Source organism: Amblyraja radiata, chromosome 19 (assembly GCF_010909765.2).
Source record: "Amblyraja radiata isolate CabotCenter1 chromosome 19, sAmbRad1.1.pri, whole genome shotgun sequence".
NCBI lineage: Eukaryota > Metazoa > Chordata > Chondrichthyes > Rajiformes > Rajidae > Amblyraja > Amblyraja radiata.
Window position 1 is genome coordinate 38,544,385 of NC_045974.1, and position 22,811 is coordinate 38,567,195.

Consider the following 22,811-nt stretch of genomic DNA (forward strand, 5'->3'; position numbering starts at 1 on the left):
AATGCCATACAATGTGGGTAAACATTGAATATGTTGAGTGCATTGTGAAATAGCTAAATCCTTTAAATAAATCAGGGAATGCCAACTGAATGTCCAGCAACTCAAGTGACAACAAGGAAACTCAGGGGCAGGGGAATAAGTGAGTTTTGGATACTTTTTACTGGCATCTCAACGGCCATGGAGGCCCCATAACAGAAGCGCCCACGTCATGGGGCTGGAAACTGGAAGTATCCTGAGCTAATTCTGCTACCACCGTCATCTATTGCGGCATGTGATGGCTTCCACTGATTGTTGCCGGAAGCTTGCGTCCTTTTCAGGACGGACGATGACAGCGATAACAAACATTTTAAACAAGATGGGCACGTAAAGAAGAAGAAGAATGATCATGGATTACAGCAATCTTATCATCTTGACTGGACTTCCATGATAAGGCCACTTATATTGCCGATATTCTGGAATAATGGCAAGGGCAAAAGTTGACTTGTAAAGTGCTGCAATTTGCATTTTTCATAATTAAGCTACAAAGGCCTCATGATATGTGCTTCAGCCTTGTATGGGATCGCTATAGGGCTCTCCTTACTTTTTGATGATATGGTGGAGCAGCATTTGCAGAGCCTTTCCATTTCCACTCCAGTCTGAAGAAGGGTCTCAACCTGAAACGTCACCCATTCCTTCTCTCCAGAGATGCCGCCTGTCCTCCAGTATTTTGTGTCACAAAATCATTGCTTTGCCTGTTTGTGGTCTTCTTTAAAATTCATCCAATGTACCAGTGAATGGCACAATTTTCATTCAGCTATGTGAAGCTTCCACTTTGCGCTGAACAGACATGGTTTCTTTACATTGGAAAGGAAACCCCCTTTAGAAGTCTGAGGGAGATTTTGGGGAGCCCAAGTCACCTCTACAACCTTGTGGTTCTAAACACAAACAAGTATTTTTCCTTTTGGTTAGAGCTATTTAAGTAACAGGCTGAGGTTGAATCTTAAGCATGCAGACCCACTCGATACAACAGGTAAGATTATGTGAGAAGTTAATACACTACAGCTAAACAATTGTTTAGGTCAGGAATTGATGTTACAAGTTGCAGTTCGACTGGAGCAGTTATAATTTCCATTTCTGTAGAAAAAAAAACGAGATTTCTTCCCTGGCTTAATTATTTAAAAATATGCTGCCCATTTTCTGTTTTTTTCTTTGAAATTTTAGCTTGGATCTGACTCCACCCAAAGGCAGGCTATCTGCATGATGCATCATTCCCGTCCAAAATCTTGGCAGGCACAAGCAAATTCGCAGGAATTTCAGGGAGAACCTTTGTCATTATACATTACCTCACTGAAAATTAAAAAGCATTGCATCATTTCCCTTGTTCTCAGAAAACAGATTCAATTTACACTTTCAGTCCAAGACTCAGAATCACAACATTACAGACTATTTCATACAAACCCTTTTGATGTACAAACTGATTTAGTTATCGAACTTGATGTACATTGCTGCTTTTAATAGTTTATCAAAACCATAAAATGGTCCCCAAACTACCCTTCAACATGCAAGGATACTTGAATTAAAAAGTTTTTTTAATGCAGTAACCTATTGGCATGGAAACCAACTATTTTATCGCACTCCCTCTGCTGGTGGTAAACGGGATTGATGGAAGGAACTGCAGATGCCGGTTTACACCGAAGATAGACACAAAATGCCGGAGTAACTCAGCTGGACAAGCAGCATCTCTGGAGAGATGGAATGAAGAAGGGTCTTGACCCGAGAGAGGAATTGCCTGCTGGAGTATTTAACAAAGTCATGACATTTCTGAATGCAACCAAAGTTCCTCTTTCCCATTCAGAACGTACGAAACAGTTCATCCGCCCACTTGGCTAGCAAGTATCAGTTTATGTCTTCAAAGATTCTACATACACCACACTTTGACAAAGAGAATTCAATAGACTCACAACCCTCGGGGAAAAGAAAGAGACTATAATAACTGTCTTAAACGTGGTAACCAATTTTAGATTCTCCACATCCATCTGGTCAAGATCCCCAAGGATGTTATATGTTTATATCAAATTCAGTTACCAGAGTGACACCCTGGAAGAGTCACTAGCTCATGGCACTAGAGGCCTGGTTTCGATTCTGATCTCTGGTGCTGTCTGTGTGGAACTTGCATGTTTTTCCTGTGACTGTGTGGATTTCCTCTGGGTGCTCTGGTTTCCCCCACATTCCAAAACAAACACATGGGTTGGAATTGTCAATTAATCGCTGTAAAATACCGCTGTAGAGTAGATAAGCTTTTTTTTGTCTATTTCCAGCAGAATTTCACAGAAATTCATTCAGATGTCTGCTAACTCTTTATGAAGAGCAGGGCCTGATTAACTCACCAATCCAACAAATCCTTCCTTACTTTATAGGACCGACAATTATCTATTGTAGTAATTCTTAACTCGGGTCTAGTCTGATGCGACAGAAACTCCAGGACATGTTATCGGGAGTTCTGAGACATCGTGAGATAAGTACATGGTGCAGAACTTTTCAATCATGCACACAATGGTTTTGCTTGCGCATAGAATGCTCAGATATAGCGGAAAATTATAATCCACTAGTGCTTTCCATTTCCCCCCAATCCATCCCATCACATTCCTGGAAAGGAGGTCAGATAGATAAACATCACCAGACAAGTATATTGCAGTATTGATGAAATTACAATCTTTTCTATTGCCCAGTGCTGATGGCAGATGCACAAAGTCCTGCATAAGGAGTGGTCGGAGCACGGCATCTTGCAATCTATCTAACTTCTCCCCCCTTTCGGTCACTCTTGCTCCATATGGTTCACACCTTGACTACCTCAGAAGCCACACATTCAGAGTGGAAGCAAGTCATCCTAGATCCCCGGGATCTGCCTCAGGAGAAGGTTGTGAGCAAATGATTCTCTGAGAGCTAGCGTCCACTGCAGTTCTCCAAGCTCTCTTGCATTCCTCCTTGAAATTAATAGGAACAAGCTGCAGAAAGCTCCAGTGCAGACGCCTTGTGTAACAGACTAGCAGTAGCCACTGGCAAAGAAATCAAGAGCAATGGTGACAATGGGGTGCATAAACTAAAATGGAAGCTGTAAAGCTGGTCTTTGTCAAACTATGATCCTTCCAAACACCAAAAACTCATTCCCCTTTCCCCTGACTTAGTCTGAAGAAGGGACTCAACCCAAAAATGTTACCTATTCCTTTTCTCCAGAGATGCTGCCTGCCCCGCTGAGTTACTCCAGCATTTTATGTCGACCAAAAATTAAATGTTCCTTTAAATTTGGCTTCAATGATTCATTGTCCAATACCATTCGAGTTTACTTGGTCAGAAATGGGACTGAACTGCTGTGATATTTTTTCCATTAAATTCTCTTTGTTTCAAATTACATAGTATTAAACAGAGGCCCCTGCTAGTTGGTGGCAGGCCAGAGTACAATGGGACAGAGTGGAATCATAACTCGAAACTTATGATTATTTATTATTATTATTATTATTAAACCGACCTTTTATTTGTCAGACAGTCCTCTTGCTGTGTGTGAGGAAATTAAATACCTAGGTCATGTCATATCCGATGACTGGACGGATGACAAAGACCTCTACCGATAGCGCTGTAAAATTTATTTTCAAGCTAACATGCTTATAAGGAAGTTTTCTCTGTGCTCTGACTCTGTGAAGTGTTCCTTGTTCAGAACCTACATCACACCGTTATATACTGCTCAATTGTGGTCTAACTATAAGAAAAAGAGTATGCAGAGGCTCAAGGTAGCATACAATGATGCAATGAGGTTGCTGCTTCGTGTCCCTAGATGGCATAGTGCCAGTCAATTGTTTGTGTCCACTAGAGTGCCAACCTGTGAAGCACTCTTAAGACAGCTGATGTTTAGTTTTATGTGTCGCCTGGACAAGTCAGAGAATCACATAATTGAAGCCCTAGTCAGCCCTCTGAAAAGCTGCTATAGATTCACTTCTAGGCTAAGACGGCATTGGTGCAATAGCTTGTATATTTTATAGGCTAATATGCAATTTTTAATGTATTTTTGTATCTCCTTATACTGTATGATGTGTTATATGGACCTGTCTGAAATAAAGCTTTATTATTATTATTGTGTTTTGAATTGTATTCTGTCTTTACTTTGTGTACTAGTCATGTCTCTACTATTTATTTCATTCCCCTTACATTTTTTTCCTCTACCTGCTAAATTTTTGTAAGGTGTCGAGACTCTTGAAAGGCACCCATAAATAAAATCTATTATTATTATTATTATTATTAAACCAAATATTTTATCGCACTCCCTCTGCTGGTGGTAAACGGGATTGATTTTCCAGCATCTGCAGTTCCTTCTTGTATTTCTGGTGATGCTGGTGCTAGCTGCCTCCACCTTCAGTCCGGGATTGATGTTGGAAGGAACTGCAGATGCTGGTTTGCACCGAAGATAGACACAAAATGCCGGAGTAACTCAGCTGGACAGGCAGTATCTCTGGAGAGAAGGAATGAAGAAGTAGTCTTGACCCGAGAGAGGAGTTGCCTGCTGGAGTATTTAACAAAGTCATGGCAATTCTGAATGCAACCAAAGTTCCTCTTTCCCATTCAAATACAGAACTTACGAAACAGTTCGTCCGCCCACTTGGTTAGCAAGTATCAGTTTATGCCTTCAAAGATTCTACATCCACCACACTTTGACAAAGAGAATTCAATAGATTCACAACCCTCGGGGGAAAGAAAGAGACTATAATCACTGTCTTAAACGTGCTAACCAATTTTAGATTCTCCACATCCATCTGGTCAAGATCCCCAAGGATGTTATATGTTTCTATCAAATTCAGTTACCAGGGCAACACCCTGGAAGTGCCACTGGCTCATGTCACCAGAGGCCTGCTTTCGATTCTGATCTCTGGTGCTGTCTGTGTGGAACTTGCATGTTTTTTCCTGTGACTGTGTGGGTTTCCTCTGGGTGCACTGGTTTCCCCCCACATCCCAAAACAAACATGCGGGTTGGAATTGTCAATTAATCGCTGTAAACTACCCCTGTTGAGCAGATAAGCTTTTTTTTTGTCTATTTCCAGCAGATTTTCACAGAAATTCATTCAGATGTCTGCTAACTCTTTATGAAGTTCAAGGCCTGATTAACTCACCAATCCAACAAATCCTTCCTTACTTTATAGGACCGACAATTATCTATTGTAGTAATTCTTAACTCGGGTCTAGTCTGATGCGACAGAAACTCCAGGACATGTTATCGGGAGTTCTGAGACATCGTGAGATAAGTACATGCTGCAGAACTTTCCAATCATGCACACAATGGTTTTGCTTGCACATAGAATGCTCAGATATAGCGGCAAATTATTATCCACTAGTGCTTTCCATTTCCCTCCAATCCATCCCATCACATTCCTGGAAAGGAGGTCAGATAGATAAACATCACCAGACAAGTATATTGCAGTATTGATGAAATGACAATATTTTCTATTGCCCAGTGCTGATGGCAGATGCTATCACCTTGATGGCAATATGATGCTCAGTGCAAGCCCACGCACAAAGTCCTGCATAAGGAGTGGTCGGAGCACGGCATCTTGCAATCTATCTAACTGCTCCCCCCTTTCGGTCACTCTTGCCCCATATGGTTCACACCTTAACTACCTCAGAAACCACACATTCAGAGTGGAAGCAAGTCATCCTAGATCCCCGGGATCTGCCTCAGGAGAAGGTTGTGAGCAAATGATTCTCTGAGAGCTAGCGTCCACTGCAGTTCTCCAAGCTCTCTTGCATTCCTCCTTGAAACTAATAGGAACGAGCTGCAGAAAGCTCCAGTGCAGATGCCTTGTGTAACAGACTAGCAGTAGCCACTGGCAAAGAAATCAAGAGCAATGGTGACAATGGGGTGCATAAACTAAAATGGAAGCTGTAAAACTGGTCTTTGTCAAACTATGATCCTTCCAAACACCAAAAACTCATTCCCCTTTCCCCTGACTTAGTCTGAAGAAGGGACTCAACCCAAAAATGTTACCTATTCCTTTTCTCCAGAGATGCTGCCTGCCCCGCTGAGTTACTCCAGCATTTTATGTCGACCAAAAATTAAATGTTCCTTTAAATTTGGCTTCAATGATTCATTGTCCAATACCATTCGAGTTTACTTGGTCAGAAATGGGACTGAACTGCTGTGATATTTTTTCCATTAAATTCTCTTTGTTTCAAATTACATAGTATTAAACAGAGGCCCCTGCTAGTTGGTGGCAGGCCAGAGTACAATGGGACAGAGTGGAATCATAACTCAAAACTTAATTGCCTGCCCTTGTATGTTTAGAGGGAGCAAGTGTTCCTGTTTGTAATGTGCCCTCCAGCATAGAGTAGGCAAGAGGTAGCTGATACAGCGCACGACTGATACAAACACTGGGCAGAGTCTAGAAACAGGCTTTGGTGTGTTTGACAACTATTGATCACATCCATTTTTGATTTAGTGATTTTTTTTTTATTCACAGAAGCTACTCTGCTCTAATTAACAACCCAAACAGGGATTCCAATAATTTCCCTTGCACTTGGTAAATTTGTTACTCTTCCTTACATGAATAATCCATTGCATTCTGTCTGGCCTTGCTTGATCTAAATTTAAGGTCACTATGTATTCTGCTGTCAGGGTCCTAATTCACTCTAAATCTTATTGAACCATTCTTGAACGTCCATTTAAAAACTGGCGCCTTTGTTTCCAAATACCTGCGCCTGCACACCAGCATTAATTATATAGTTTCCTCCAAGATATCTGTGCTTCTCAACTATTGGCTTCTTGACCATTTATAAATCTAGCTGCTACACCACTTGCAAACATTCTAGAGAACAATAGTCGCTGACAACTATCAGTTCTTGGCTACAGGTATCTCTAAAGTAAGTGGCTCCAGTTCTTGCCTTAATACAAGTCTCTCCACAGCATGGCCGTCCGAAGGGGGGGGTGCGTTGGATGCGACCGCACCCCCCTTTTTCTCCCCCTAAGAACCGCTTTGGAAACGGCCAGTTCTCTGTTCTCCCGTCGCCGGGCGGGAGTGGCTGAATCTAAACCCAATGACTGTAAGCCCAACACCAGACGCCGCTGCGACAGAGCCCGCTCCCCTCGCCTCCCCCCGCCGCCGGGGCCCAAGCCACCTTCCCCCCCGCTGACCCCCGCTGGGCCCACGCCACCCCCGCTGGGCTCATGCCACCCCCGCTGGGCCCACGCCACCCCAGCTGGGCCCACACCACCCCTGCTGACCCCCGCTGGGCCCACGCCACCCCCGCTGGGTCCACTCCATTATCGCTTACCGCCGCTGGGCCCACTGGGTCCACGCCAACCTTGCTAACCCACGCTGGATCTACGCCACCCCCGCTGGGCCCACGCCACCCCTGCTGGGCCCACGCCACCCCCCGCTGGGCCCACGCCACCCCGTTGCGCCCACGCCACCCCCGCTGACCCCCGCTGGGTCCACGCCACCCTCGCTGACCCCCGCTGGGCCCACGCCACCCCTGCTGGGCCCAAGCCACCCCCGCTGGGCCCACGCCACCCCGTTGTGCCCACGCCACCCCCGCTGACCCCCGCTGGGTCCATGCCACCCTCGCTGACCCCCGCTGGGCCCACGCCACACCCGCTGGGTCCACTCCATTATCGCTTACCGCCGCTGGGCCCACTGGATCCACGCCAACCTCGCTGACCCATGCTGGGCCCACGCCACCCCCGCTGGGCCCACGCCACACCCGCTGGGTCTATGCCATCCTCGCTGACCCCACGCCACCCCCGCTGGGCCCACGCCACCCCCACTGACCCCCGCTGGGCCCCCGCCACCCCCGCTGGGCCCACGCCACCTTCATCCCCACGCCCGCTGGGCCCGCGCCACCTTCATCTTCGCCCCCTCCCCCATCCCCCCCCGGCAAGAAAGAGGGCGGATGTGAGAGGGGGGAGAGAGAGAGGGGAAGGGAGGGGAGAGAGAGAGATGGGGGAGGGGAGAGGGAAAGGGGGATTATCTTTAGTGAGATTGCAAAATTAAGGTAGGTTTTGGAGCTACAGGTGCACAACCTTTTATCCGGAGTTCCGGAAACCGAAAAGCTCCGAAAACCGGGCATTTTTTCCAGGATGTCGTCTGCACACCAAAGCTCACGTTTGGCGCCAAACTTGACCCGAAATGACCCACGGTCAACCCAGGTCTGTACTACTGTAGCGGCTGCCTCCTCCCCGGAGACCGGGGAGACACTTAAATATCTGTAAATCATTGCTTAAATGTTAGTCAGTTAGTTTGGAGGGCTTTTATGTGAAGGGGTGGGGTGAAGGGGGAAACTTTAATTCTTAGTCCCCTACCTGATCGGAGAGGCGGGGAGCGGGCAATGCCTTACCGGGTTGCCGTGCAGTAAGCTCCGGAGCGCTGTGGCCGCCGACTCCCAACATCGCGGAGCTGGGGCTGCGGTCGGCCGGCCGCGGGCAGCGCTGGTTGTAGCTCCGACCCCGGCAACTCTACCCCTGGCTGCGCGGCGCTCCAAATCCAGCGCCGCCCGCGGCCGGACGCCCGCAGCCCCAGTTCCGCGATGTTGGGAGTCGGCGGCCACAGCGCTCCGGAGCTTACCGCACGGTGACCCAGTAAGGCATTGCCCGCTCCCCGCTGGTATCCCAGCGCTGTGGCCGCCGACTCCCAACATCGCGGAGCTGGGGCTGCGGGCGTCCGGCCGTGGGCCGCGCTGGATTTGGAGCGCCGCGCAGCCAGGGGCAGAGTTGCCGGGGTCGGAGCTCCAATCGGTGCCGCCCGCGGCCGGACGCCCGCAGCCCCAGATGTTGGGAGTTGGCGGCCACAGCGCTCCGGAGCTTGCTGCACGGCGACCCGGTAAGGCATTGCCCGCTCCCCGCTTCTCCGACCAGGTAGGGGACTAAGAATTAAAGTTTCCCCCTTCACCCCCCCCACCACATAAAATCCCTCCAAACTAACTGACTAACATTTAAGCAATGATTTACATTGATTCCCCGGTCTCCGGGGAGGAGGCAGCTGCGCCAGACTTTTCAAGCCGCCCGCGCTACCTACCTAATCTACGCTAAAAATCTTCCATTCCGAAATCCGAAAAATTCCGAAATCCGAGAAGTGTCTGGTCCCAAGGCTTTCGGATAAAAGGTTGTGCACCTGTATTATATTTTCTCCATATGAATAATATTAAACAATATCATATAATATCAAACAATTGGAACTGCTTTCGTTTCCTTGATAACAATACTGAAAAATATGAATTCCATGGTTTGTGACATAAATACACATTTTAATGGGATCATTATATACAGATGTAACATTTCCATTTCGAGATCAGGGGGAGGGGGGGCGGGAGGTTGGGGGCAAATATGCATCAAGCCGATAGCCTAATCGTTAAAGAGCTAAAAGATAGCCTAATCGATAAAGAGCTGAGAAGAGGAATCGGAGCTGCCAAGGAAAGGTACTCTGAGAAGTTGAGGAGCAAGTTCTCAGCTAATGACTCTTCTTCAGTTTGGAAGGGCATGCAAGAAATCACCAACTATAAGAGGAAAGCCCCCCGCTCTTTGGACAATCGTCAGCTGACGAACGACCTGAATGAGTTTTACTGCAGGTTTGAAAATCAGAAATGCAACCCTGGTACCCCTTCCCCAACAAACACAGCCAGACCCCAGTCTGCAAAGAATGGACCCTGCACCATCTCCTTCCCATTCACCACTTCACACCTACTTAAGGCAAGACTCCAGTATGAAAAGAGTGGACCCTTTCCCACCCCAACCAACACTTCACACCCACTCACAGCCTGACCTCAGTCTGCAAAGACTGGGCCCTTCTACACCCACCCCACTCCAATCACCACTTCACACCCAATTACTCATTTTTAACCAGTCCCTGCAAAGATGTACTGTCCCTGCCTGCTTCAAAGTCTCCACTATTGTCCCTGTATCCAAAAAGGTAAGGATTACTGGTCTTAAGGATTACAGGCAGGTCGCACTGACCTCTGTAGTCATGAAGATCATTGAAAGGCTTGTGCTGGCCAGGCTGAAAAATATCACAATCCCTCTGCTGGACCTTCTGCATTTTGCATATTGGGCCAATAGATCTGTGGATGATGCAGTCAATCTGGGTCTGCAGTTCATCCTCCAGCACCTAGACCGCTAGGGAATCTATGCGAGGATTTTGTTTTATTGATTTTATCTCTGCATTCAACACCATTGTGCCAGAGCTACTACGCTCCAAACTTTCTGAGTTGACTGTGCCTGAACCACTCTGTCGGTGGATCACCAGCTTTCTGACAGACAGGAAGCAGCATGTGAGGCGGGAAAGCATATCTCGAACCCTCAAACGCTCAGCATAGGACCACCGCAAGATGCGTACTCTCCCCTCTCCTCTACTCTCGCCACACCAATGACTGCACCTCCACAGATACCTCTGTCAAGCTTCTCAAGTTTGCGGATGACACAACCCTGATTGGACTGATCCAGGATGGGGATCTCTGTACTCTTTTCAGTTTGACATCTTTCCTATAACATGGTGCCCAGAACTGAACACAATATTCTAAATGCGGTCTCACCAATGTCTTATACAACTGCAACATGACCTCACAACTTCTATACTCAATACTCTGACTGATGAAGGCCAAAGTGCCAAAATACGTTTTGACCACCTGATATACCTGCGACACGACCTTCAAGGAACCATGCAACCATCAACCATTCCTCTGCCCACCTGGCTAATTGATCCAGATCCTGCTGCAATCTTTCACAAGCATCTTCACTATCTGCAAAACCACTCACTTCTGTATCATCAGCAAACTTGCTAATCTTGCCCTGTTCTGTGACGTTTCACAGAGTGCTGGAGTAACTCAGCGGGTCAGGCTGAGTATAGAAGTTGGGAGGTCATGTTGCAGTTGCATTAGAAGTTGGTGAGGCCGCATTCAGGGTATTGTGTTCAGTTCTGGGCACCACGTTATAGGAAAGATGTCATCAAATTGGAAAGGGTACAGTGAAGATTTATGAGGATGTTGCCAGGACTAGAGGGCCAGAGCTATAGGGAGAGGTTGAGTAGGCTGGGACTCTATTTCATGGAGCACAGGAGGATGAGGGATGATCTAATAGAGGTGTATAAAATCATGATTTGAATAGATATGGTTGAGTCTTTTGCCCAGAGTAAGTGAATCGAGGAGCAGAGTTAAGATGAAGGGCAAAAAATGTAATAGGAATCTGTAGGGTATGTTTTTCACACAAAGGGTGGTAGGTGTATGGAACAAGCTGCCAGAGGAGGTAGTTGAGGCAGGGACTATCGCAATATTTAAGAAACAGTTAGACAGGTACATGGATAGGACAGGTTCGGAGGGATATGGATCAAACGAGTGCAGGTGGGACTAGTGCAGATGGGACATGCTGGGCCGAAGGGCCTGTTTCCACACTGTATCACTCTATGACTATCTTTCCCTCTCAAACCCATTCTCCTGCCTTCTCCCCATTACCTCTGACACCCGTATCAATCAAGAATCTATCAATCTCCTCCTGAAAAATGTCCATTGACCTCCACAGCTGTCTGTGGCAATGAATTCCACAGTTCACCACCCTCTGACTTAAGAAATTCCTGCTCATCTCCTTCCTAAAGGAATGTCTTTTAATTCTGAGGCTGTGGGCACTGGCCCTAGACTCTCCCACTTGTGGAAACATCCTCTCCAAATCCACTCCATCCAGGTTTGTAACAGGCTGGGACAAACGGCAACAGGTTCACACCATGTCCCAAAGCTTGTGTCCTGTCCTGCATCACCCAAGGCAGCAGAGATGTTATAGGAGAGGGCAAGCACCGTAACAAAGTAGCTCACGATGGTTTGGGTAACATTCAGGAATGTCTATGCATGTCACATCATGAATATTACTGGAGAACGGTCTTGACCCGAAATATAATCTATACCTTTTCTCCAGAGATGCTGCCTGACCCACTGAGTTACTCCAGCACTCTGTGACATGTCACCTATCCATGTTCTCCACAGATGCTGCCTGACTCACTGAGTTGCTCCAGCACTCTGTGACATGTCATCTATCCATGTTCCCCACAGATGCTGCCTGACTCGCTGTTACTCCAGTACTCTGTGAAAGGTCGCCTATTCATATTCTCCGCAGATGCTGCCTGACCCACTGAGTTACTCCAGCACTTTGTGACTATTTTCTCTTCACCCATCTGCCCAAGCCCACTCTCCCCCCTCCTTTCCTATGTTCCTTTCCACCCATAAACCTCTCTCTGCCTTTACATTTCACAGCTCTTTCAAATTTGCTCTACTTATCTACGTGCATTTTTTCTTCTTCACTTTTTAGTCATAGAATGATGCAGTGTGGAAACAGGCCCTTCAGCCCAACTTGCCCACACCGACCAACATGTCCCATCTAAACTAGTCCCACTCACACGCGTTTGGCCCATATCCATCTAAATCTGTCCTATCCATGTACGTGTCCAAATGTCTCTTAAACATTAGGATAGTCCCAGCCTTAACTACCTCCTCTGGCAGCTCGTTACATACACCCAGTACCCTTTGTGTGAAAAAGCTACCTCTCAGATTCCTGTTAATTTCTGAAATATTGGTCATAAATTTGGTGCAAAAATGCTCCAATATAAGGCTCAGAATGCATCGGCGAACAATCCTGCTCAGGTGGACGGAACCTACCCCGTCCACTCATACTCAATGGTTAACAGATATTATGTCCTGCCTAAAGCTCGAGAAAATCAGGTACTCACTTCAACATTCAAATGGAAGGTTTCAGAAAGCATGGGGACCTTTTTTAAATGCATTCCAGACTTCATAAATGCTTGATCATCAAGCACAGTGTAACAGCTTAACAGTCTACCCATTCATTTATCGTGGATTATTGTTGTGACAGGCTGATATTTGCATATGCTCACTGGCAGTGACTGAGGAGGGATTATTTTTGGTATCTCATTTTTCTTTTATTGTTGTTGTCTTGTTATATGTTAGCATAAGTTGTTTTTTATTTATTCTTTTCGTACCCTCTGTCTGTAACAAATAGACAACTTTGCTCTTTGTTATGTCCTGAAAACTAAATAAAAAATATTTTGATTTAAAAAAAGAATGCATCAGAGAGCATCTAAAACCCCTGAGCTTCCAGGGCCCTTAAGCGGGCCCTGGACCCTGGCATCGAGGGACTTCATGCTTCGCGCTCGCTCACATTACGTTTTTTGTAATCCTTTTGAAAAGCTTCGTACGGGCCTGCACAAGATAGAAATTTGTCCTCAGTCACATGCACTAAATGGCTACATCCCAGTGGACAAGATATTGTATTTTACTATGAACTACCTTTATTGAATTCTAATGAACTGAGTTTCAAAAAATACAATGTGTAGCACATTAGTCCACAAATAAATTTCCATCGTATCTGTAAGGGTCGGAAAGGTTGTCTTGCTTGGACTTGTAAATACAAATGGTTTAAAGATAGACAAATTCTGCTGGAGCAACTCAGTGAGCCAAAGTGATTGCTCTTTGCGATGCTGCCTGTCCCGCTGAGTTACTCCAGCATTTTGTGTCTATCTTCGAGCCAAAGAGATTGTTTGTTGCTCCAGATTCCAACATCCATTGCTTTTCCGTGTATCGGGAGTCATGTTGTCACTCCTGGAATAACATTTTGTTCTCTTTTCTTCCTACACTAGGAGGGAATTACTGAAAATGATTAGCTAATAACTGAAACTTGCTGCCAAGAAAAAAGCGTGGTTAGATTTTAAGATCTATTTCAAATTATGAAGGTCGCAATATTCTGGTCATCATTCAGAGCATTATTACGTATATTTGCACTGGTAAACACTTGAAGTCCCAGACATTTAACAGCAAGATCTGTAATAATTGTAAGTCCTGCGTTCAGCAGAGGTATGAAGTCAGTGGATTCAGTAACATAAAATTGCAAGCCCAGCCAACATATCACCAACAACATAAACAATTTTGCATTTATCATTTTCCAGATTCATGAGAAATACGGTACCTAACATTTTTTAATTTTTATAGCAATAGAAATCAGTAACATAATTCATACTGTAGATTACTCCGTTAAAGTTCAATGATTCGATAAAGTTCAATTTAGATGTCAAAATAGAAAACAAAGATTAAACTCCAATGATAGCAGTCAGGTTACTCACCTTTCTGACGTTCCTTGACTATTAATGGAGGATTCAATATTCACTTCCGCTATTAATAAAACTTGCGTAATTAGCTCCTTCATGTTCTCAAAGGCCTGTGCGGAGGATGCTGTACCAAAGTATTTTTCAAAATATTCCAGAAGCTGTCAAAGATTTCATACTTGCTTAGACAACCTGTATTTCCATTTACCAAATGTTCTCAATAGATGTGCTATAAAGTGGAATTCCTTCATAAATGTGCAGTGTATTTATAATTACTTTACTTGACTTGACTTGACGACGTTATTGTTATTGTAGTGGTGCATACAATTCAGGCACACAGCCTGAGCGGCGTTCAAATGTACAAGATAAAAAAATAAAATAAAATAACGGCAAAAAGGTGATGAAAATAAAAATAGTTCATACCCTCACGTGCACATTCTGTGACAGATTCACACACACACATACACATTATTCCTACATATACACCCTTGCCAGAATATAAGATATTGTGCTTAGAAGGTAATTGTCAGAATATAAGATATTGCACAGAATAGTATTATAAAAATAAATATTATAAATTAATATATCAGTATTGCACAAAGGTGTGTGTTGTACAGTATAAATATTGACTATGAGGGGTTGTGCTTTCAGTGCAAAGTTCAGTGTGGTGATGGCTTTAGCATAGAAACTGTTTATTAGTCTTGTGGTGTGCGCTTTGATGGACCTGTAGCACTTTCCTGAGGGCAGAAGGGCAAACAGGTGATGTGCGGGGTGAGATGGGTCCTTTAGGATGCAGGATGCCTTCCGCAGGCAACAAGAGCTATAGATGTCTTCCAGGGCAGGCAGGTGTGTGTTGGTGATCTTCTGGGCTGTGCTGATGATTCTCTGCCGAGCCTTCTTGTCAGCAGCAGAACTGTTGCCATACCACACCAGGATGCCATGTGTCAGGACACTCACTATGGAGCAACGGTAGAAGGACACTAGCAGCTGTTGTGGCAAGTTGACTTTCCTGAGTGTTCTTAGGAAGTGAAGTCATTGTTGTGCTTTCTTTACCAGAGAGTTTATGTTAGTTGACCACCTGAGATCTTCTGAGATGTGGGTGCCCAGGAACCTGAAACTAGAAACTCTGTCCACTCTTTCTCCGTTTATGTGCAGTGGGGAATGGTCACCCTGCTTCTTCCTGAAGTCAATGATGAGCTCTTTTGTTTGTTTGGTGTTGAGTGCCAAGTCGTTTTCTGAGCACCAGCCTATTAGCCTCTTTACCTCCTCCCTGTGAGCTGACTCAACGTCCTCAGTGATCAGCCCCGCCATTGTCAGGTCGTCTGCAAATTTAATGATGGTGTTCGTGTTGTGTGTTGCTATACAATCATAGTTATAGAGTAGAGGTATAGAGCCTTGTGAAGCCCCTGTGCTGAGTGACCGAGTGGGAGATTGACATTTATTGATATTTTCAGGGAAATATAACTCAGTAAAGAAGTCCTCAACTATCACAGGTCAGGAAGGCACTGCACAAAATTCACAGTAGAAATGAGGAAACGTCTCTGCAAATTGTGATATTGTAGATCAGATTTTTATAATTTGTGCTTTTTCAGTCGTCCAGGCCCCAGCTTTGTCATCACGCTTTCAATCACCTCTCCTAAGTGCGTCTCTTTTTGTAAACCAGCATCTGAAGTTCCATGTAGTACCTCTCTTAATATTCCTCATGTGGCTTGGCATTACAGTATATTTTGTTTGTTAACACTCCTGGTAATGGTGTTAAAAGTATATAAATGCAAGCTGTTATTGCTGAGTATCCATGACAGGAGCTAGAAACCTGGTCATTAGCTTTTGCTAGCATGCATGAAAACTTCAACCTTCACCCAGTGTATCTCAGTATTGCCACAAACCCCCATCTCCCACCACCCCGAAAATGTTATAAAGGCAGCAAATACTCTCGTTACTTATGTCATTTATGCCAAAAGTACCTGTAGCACACAAGCTGGGGTCCTACCTCGATAATGCTTAAATTGTAATCACATCATGGTGCCCAATACTGCAAAATGTGTACCAACGCCTCTTTGCCATTCTAACTCTGATGTCCCACTGGGAACATTAAGACCAGGTATCAAGTTTCTTGCAATATTACAGTTGCAGCTGTCTTGTTCTTCAGTATTAACCATTATGATATTTGTAACACCAAATAACTGTATCACATGTTCCTCGTGCTGTCGAGAGCAGGAACAGGGAGATACGGGACCTGAACGTGTGGCTGAGGAACTGATGCACGGGGCAGGGATTTAGATTCTTAGATCACTGGGATCTGTTTTGGGGTAAGGGGGAACTGTACAAAAGGGACGGATTGCATCTTAACAGGTGTGGGACCAGCATTCTGGCAGGCAGGTTTGCCACTGCTACACGGGTGGTTTTAAACTGAATAAGGGGGGTGGGGTGTCGAATGGGATAGTGGAGGATGGAGTTAAAGGGAAAGGGTTTCTTAAATGTGTGAGCGTAGAGACAGAGGGGTGTAAAATGAGGGTAGAAGCAATAGGTAGCAAGGTGAAAAGTAAAAGTGGCAGGCAGACAAAACCAGGGCAAAAATCAAAAAGGGCCACTTTTCAACATAATTGTAAAAGGGGTAAGAGTGTTGTAAAAACAAGCCTGAAGGCTTTGTGTCTCAATGCAAGGAGCATTTGTAATAAGGTGGATGAGTTGAATGTGCAGATAGCTATTAATGACTATGATATAGTTGGGATCACGGAGACATGGCTCCAGGGTGACCAAGGCTGGGAGCTGAACATCCAGGGATATTCAATATTCAGGAGGGATAGAGAGAAAGGAAAAGGAGGTGGGGTAGCGTTGCTGATTAGAGAGGAGATTAACGCAATGGAAAGGAAGGACATTAGTTTGGAGGATGTGGAATCGGTATGGGTAGAGCTGCGAAACACTAAGGGGCAGAAAACGCTGGTGGGTGTTGTGTACAGGCCACCTAACAGTAGTAGTGAAGTTGGAGATGGTATCAAACAGGAAATTAGAAATGCGTGCGACAAAGGCAAAACCGTTATAATGGGTGACTTCAATCTACATATAGATTGGGTGAATCAAATTGGCAGGGGTGCTGAGGAAGAGGATTTCTTGGAATGTATGCGGGATAGTTATCTAAATCAACATGTAGAGGAACCAACGAGAGAGCAGGCTATTTTAGACTGGGTATTGAGTAATGAGGAAGGGTTAGTTAGCAGTCTTGTTGTACGTGCCCCCTTGGGCAAGAGTGACCATAATATGGTTGAGTTCTTCATTAGGATGGAGAGTGACATTGTTAATTCAGAAACAATGGTTCTGAACTTAAAGAAAGGTAACTTTGAGGGTATGAGACGTGAATTGGCCAAGATTGACTGGCAATTAATTCTAAAAGGGTTGACAGTGGATATGCAATGGAAGACATTTAAAGACTGCATGGATGAACTACAAAAATTGTTCATCCCAGTTTGGCAAAAGAATAAATCAGGGAAGGTAGTGCATCCGTGGATAACAAGGGAAATCAGGGATAGTATCAAAGCGAAGGATGATGCGTACAAATTAGCCAGAAAAAGCAGCATACCGGAGGACTGGGAGAAATTCAGAGACCAGCAGAGGAGGACAAAGGGCTTAATTAGGAAAGGAAAAATAGATTATGAAAGAAAACTGGCAGGGAACATAAAAACTGACTGCAAAAGTTTTTATAGATATGTGAAAAGAAAGAGATTAGTTAAAACAAATGTAGGTCCCTTGCAGTCAGAAACAGGTGAGTTGATCATGGGGAACAAGGATATGGCGGACCAATTGAATAACTACTTTGGTTCCGTCTTCACTAAGGAAGACATAAATAATCTGCCGGAAATAGCAGGGGACCGTGGGTCAAAGGAGTTGGAGGAATTGAGTGAAATCCAGGTTAGCCGGGAAGTGGTGTTGGGTAAATTGAATGGATTAAAGGCCGATAAATCCCCAGGGCCAGATAGGCTGCATCCCAGAGGCCTTAAGGAAGTAGCTCCAGAAATAGTGGATGCATTAGTAATAATCTTTCAAAACTCTTTAGATTCTGGAGTAGTTCCTGAGGATTGGCGGGTAGCAAACGTAACCCCATTTTTTAAGAAGGGAGGGAGAGAGAAAACGGGGAATTACAGACCAGTTAGTCTAACATCGGTAGTGGGGAAACTGCTAGAATCAGTTATTAAAGATGGGATAGCAGCACATTTGGAAAGTGGTGAAATCATTGGACAAAGTCAGCATGGATTTACAAAAGGTAAATCATGTCTGACGAATCTTATAGAATTTTTCGAGGATGTAACTAGTAGCGTGGATAGGGGAGAACCAGTGGATGTGGTGTATCTGGACTTCCAGAAGGCTTTCGGCAAGGTCCCGCATAAGAGATTAGTATACAAACTTAAAGCACACGGCATTGGGGGTTCAGTATTGATGTGGATAGAGAACTGGCTGGCAAACAGGAAGCTAAGAGTAGGAGTAAACGAGTCCTTTTCACAATGGCAGGCAGTGACTAGTGGGGTACCGCAAGGCTCAGTGCTGGGACCCCAGCTATTTACAATATATATTAATGATCTGGATGAGGGAATTGAAGGCAATATCTCCAAGTTTGCGGATGACACTAAGCTGGGGGGCAGTGTTAGCTGTGAGGAGGATGCTAGGAGACTGCAAGGTGACTTGGATAGGCTGGGTGAGTGGGCAAATGTTTGGCAGATGCAGTATAATGTGGATAAATGTGAGGTTATCCATTTTGGTGGCAAAAACAGGAAAGCAGACTATTATCTAAATGGTGGCCGACAAGGAAAAGGGGAGATGCAGCGAGACCTGGGTGTCATGGTACACCAGTCATTGAAAGTAGGCATGCAGGTGCAGCAGGCAGTGAAGAAAGCGAATGGTATGTTAGCTTTCATAGCAAAAGGATTTGAGTATAGGAGCAGGGAGGTTCTACTGCAGTTGTACAGGGTCTTGGTGAGACCACACCTGGAGTATTGCGTACAGTTTTGGTCTCCAAATCTGAGGAAGGACATTATTGCCATAGAGGGAGTGCAGAGAAGGTTCACCAGACTGATTCCTGGGATGTCAGGACTGTCTTATGAAGAAAGACTGGATAGACTTGGTTTATACTCTCTAGAATTTAGGAGATTGAGAGGGGATCTTATAGAAACTTATAAAATTCTTAAGGGGTTGGACAGGCTAGATGCAGGAAGATTGCTCCCGATGTTGGGGAAGTCCAGGACAAGGGGTCACTGCTTAAGGATAAGGGGGAAATCCTTTAAAACCGAGATGAGAAGAACTTTTTTCACACAGAGAGTGGTGAATCTCTGGAACTCTCTGCCACAGAGGGTAGTCGAGGCCAGTTCATTGGCTATATTTAAGAGGGAGTTAGATGTGGCCCTTGTGGCTAAGGGGATCAGAGGGTATGGAGAGAAGGCAGGTACGGGATACTGAGTTGGATGATCAGCCATGATCATATTGAATGGCGGTGCAGGCTCGAAGGGCCGAATGGCCTACTCCTGCACCTAATTTCTATGTTTCTATGTTTCTATACCACATTTATTTATTTCTCAATTAAAAAAAAATAATAATTTGTACTTCCCTGCATTTTTCAGCTCTGCCCACTGGGTGGCAGTGTAAAGCAGTACAATATTCTTGGCTCATTCAGTGCCACAGTGGATTGCTTTGGTCACATGCATGTTGAATTCCATCCAAAGAGAGCACCTCTCCCTCTGCCTGTGGCCCGTGACTCAGCCTGTCTCTTCTCATTTTGGTCTGCCTCTGCCCCTGTCCTTAGTTCAATTCCTGGTGATGGTATTGTTAGAGCTAATTACTAATTTGTAATGGAGTGGGGATCTTATTGAAACATATAAGATTAATAAGGGTTTGGACACGCTAGAGGCAGGAAACATGTTCCCAATGTTGGAGGAGTCCAGAACTAGGGACCATAGTTTAAGAATAAGTGGAAAGCCATTTAGAACGGAGATGAGGAAAAACTTTTTCACACAGAGAGTTGTGAGTGTGTGGAATTCTCTGCCTCAGAGGGCGGTGGAGGCTGGTTCTCTGGATGCTTTCAAGAGAGAGTTAGATAGAGCTCTTAGGGATAGCGGAGTTAAGGGGTCTGGAGAGAAGGCAGGAGCGGGGTACTGATTGGGGATGATCAGCCATGATCACATTGAATGGCGGTGCTGGCTCGAAGGGCCGAATGCCCTACTCCTGCACCTTTTGTCTATAATTGTCCCTCTTCACTCTTAATTGTCTCATTACATTCTGTCCACTGACTTTATTTATGTTGAATTTCAAATCAAATTTCAACCCACATCTCCTTTCATTGGAATCTGAAGCCTATTCTCAGACCACTTTTCCCCACTACTGCATTTCCACCTCACACAGCGCTTTCCATCCCCTCTCTGAAATCTTGCCGTTTTTCCAAATTGCAACTTTCATTCTTCATACACTTCTGTTCATTATTGGACGATGAACTTAGGCAATCACTCCACTAACAAATGTCTTTACTTTGTGTACTAGTCATGTCTCTACTATTTATTTCATTCCCCTTACATGTTTTTCCTCTACCTGCTAAATTTTTGTAAGGTGTCCTTGAGACTCTTGAAAGGCGCCCATAAATAAAATTTATTATTATTATCTTGCTCAGTTGAGTTATAGGTCAGTTGCAGACAGAAGAGGCAAACTCGGCTACATTAGTCCGAAATCTGAAGAAGAATCTCAACCTGCAACGTCACCCATTCCTTCTCTCAAGAGATGCTGTCTGACCCGCAGAGTTAGTCCAGCATTTTGTTTTATATTGAATTGAATTGAATTGAATAAATTTTATTGGCCAAATATGTATAAATACAAGGAATTTGCCTTGGTGCTTTGCTCGCAAGTAACGACACGATATACAGTAAACAATTAAAAATAAAACATTATAATCTAAATATGTGAAGCATGAAATAAAATACCAGAAAAAAAGGAGGCTACAGACTTTTGAATGTTGAGTAGAGCTACTGCTTGTGGAAAAAAGCTGTTTTTATGTCAGGCTGTGGTGGCTTTGCTACATTCAGAGCTACATGAGAAATGGACCAGGGTTATTGATGAGCAACATGTGAGATATCTATAACATGAAAAGTCCACTTTCTCGAGGGAAATTATATTGCCCATTTAAAGCGATTGTATGCACTTTGTGTGAAGAGAGTGTGCGAAGTTCTGACTCAGGCACAGACCAGCATCAAGAGCAGAGATGCAGAAAGTCCATGTTTACAATTGTTAAGACAGGAAGAGGACCATTGGAGGTGTGTGTAGCCGGGGAAAACAAGCTAAAGAAGATGGGGTCTGGAGTTGGAAATGGTAAGGAAATTGATGGCCAAACAATAGGCGGTGGAGCAGAAACAATTAGGAAGAATCATGATCGGGCTGGATCTGGGTAGGATTGGCTAAATGTGGAGGTGCCATGGGTGCAATAGTGAGCAGGGATGGGGGGGAACAGTGGTTGGAAGAAATTTACATGACAGTGGTCCTGGTAAACTCAGCACCCCCCCTCATTATCTACTGCCAGGCCAGATCTCAACCATCCAGTCAAGGACTGAGTGGGTTATGTTATTTACACAAATAACTTCAAAGTATGTGTTACATTTAATCCCATTGCAATGCCTGCAGTCTCTGTGTAGGTTATGAAAACATCTGCAAAAGAGCCAGCTGCGTGCAATAATCAGGTTTATAGCTCAAATTAACAGGTGGTGCATTCAAAACCATCGAGCTGACCCTTGAGTTGGCCCAGAGAACTCCACGCAGATGTCCATCTTCCTTAAAGTTCTATCCCTCCGCTCTCTCCAGACCCTGCTTGCAGTTGCTGCCATTGCCCCTAGGGGGCCTCGCCTTCACATCTGGCTGACTTACCCTGGATCATGCCCCAATCAGGCCCAATTACATCCTTCCCCATCTCGACCAAATCTCACAACCGTTCACCTGCCATCCACTCCCCCCCCCCCCCCCCCTCCCCCTCGAGGGAGAATTTCTAGCCCAAACTTGATCAATGTCAGGTGCAGACTTACTTATTCTGTCAAAACAAGGAACTGCAGATGCTGGTTTACAAAAAAAAAACACAAAGTGCTGGAGTAACTCAGTGGGTCAGGCAGCATCTGGAGAACAATGATAAGTGACCTATCAGGTCAGGGCCCTTCTTTTGACCTATTGTAGTGGTGGGGGGATGGGGGGAGGGGGGGGGACAAGAAAGCTGGAAGAGGAGAGACAGAACAAAGCCTAGTAAGTGATAGCTGGATACAGATTCTTTAGATGGGCAGATGTTTGGAGCCAAAGGCCAGAGATGAAATGCCAGAAATGTGAGATAAGGGTAAAGAGGTACCTATCACTTGCCAGGCCATGCCCTGCCCCTCCTCTCTTCCAGCTTTGTAACTCCACCTCCTCCTGAAGAAGTTTCCTGACCTGAAATGTCACCGATCCATGGTCTCCAGAGATGCTGCCTGACCCGCTGAGTTACTCTCACACTTTGTCTTTAGTCTGTTGCTGCCATGTTTAATTGAACTGACAGCCACACAAGTAAGTTATGTATGGGAGAATATATTCATTAATAATTATTCTATCATAGCAAATTGATTAAGTCACAAGCATCCGAATTTAAAGCTGGAGTGTGTAAAATGGAAACAAGTGCTCACTCTGACATAGTAATGGGCTGTCCACAATTTGTTCTTCCATGTA

General features: G+C 44.9%; 1 protein-coding gene across 2 annotated transcripts in view; it reads right to left on the reverse strand.

Annotated features, from left to right (window-relative positions):
• Positions 1 to 22,811, reverse strand: part of cped1 (cadherin like and PC-esterase domain containing 1) — a 235,152-nt gene that overhangs the window by 148,064 nt on the left and 64,277 nt on the right. For both annotated transcript variants that reach the window (XM_033038290.1, XM_033038291.1), the window contains exon 7: positions 14,124 to 14,266. In XM_033038290.1, coding sequence (XP_032894181.1) covers positions 14,124 to 14,266 — 143 coding nt within the window. The remainder of the gene's footprint in view (positions 1 to 14,123; positions 14,267 to 22,811) is intronic.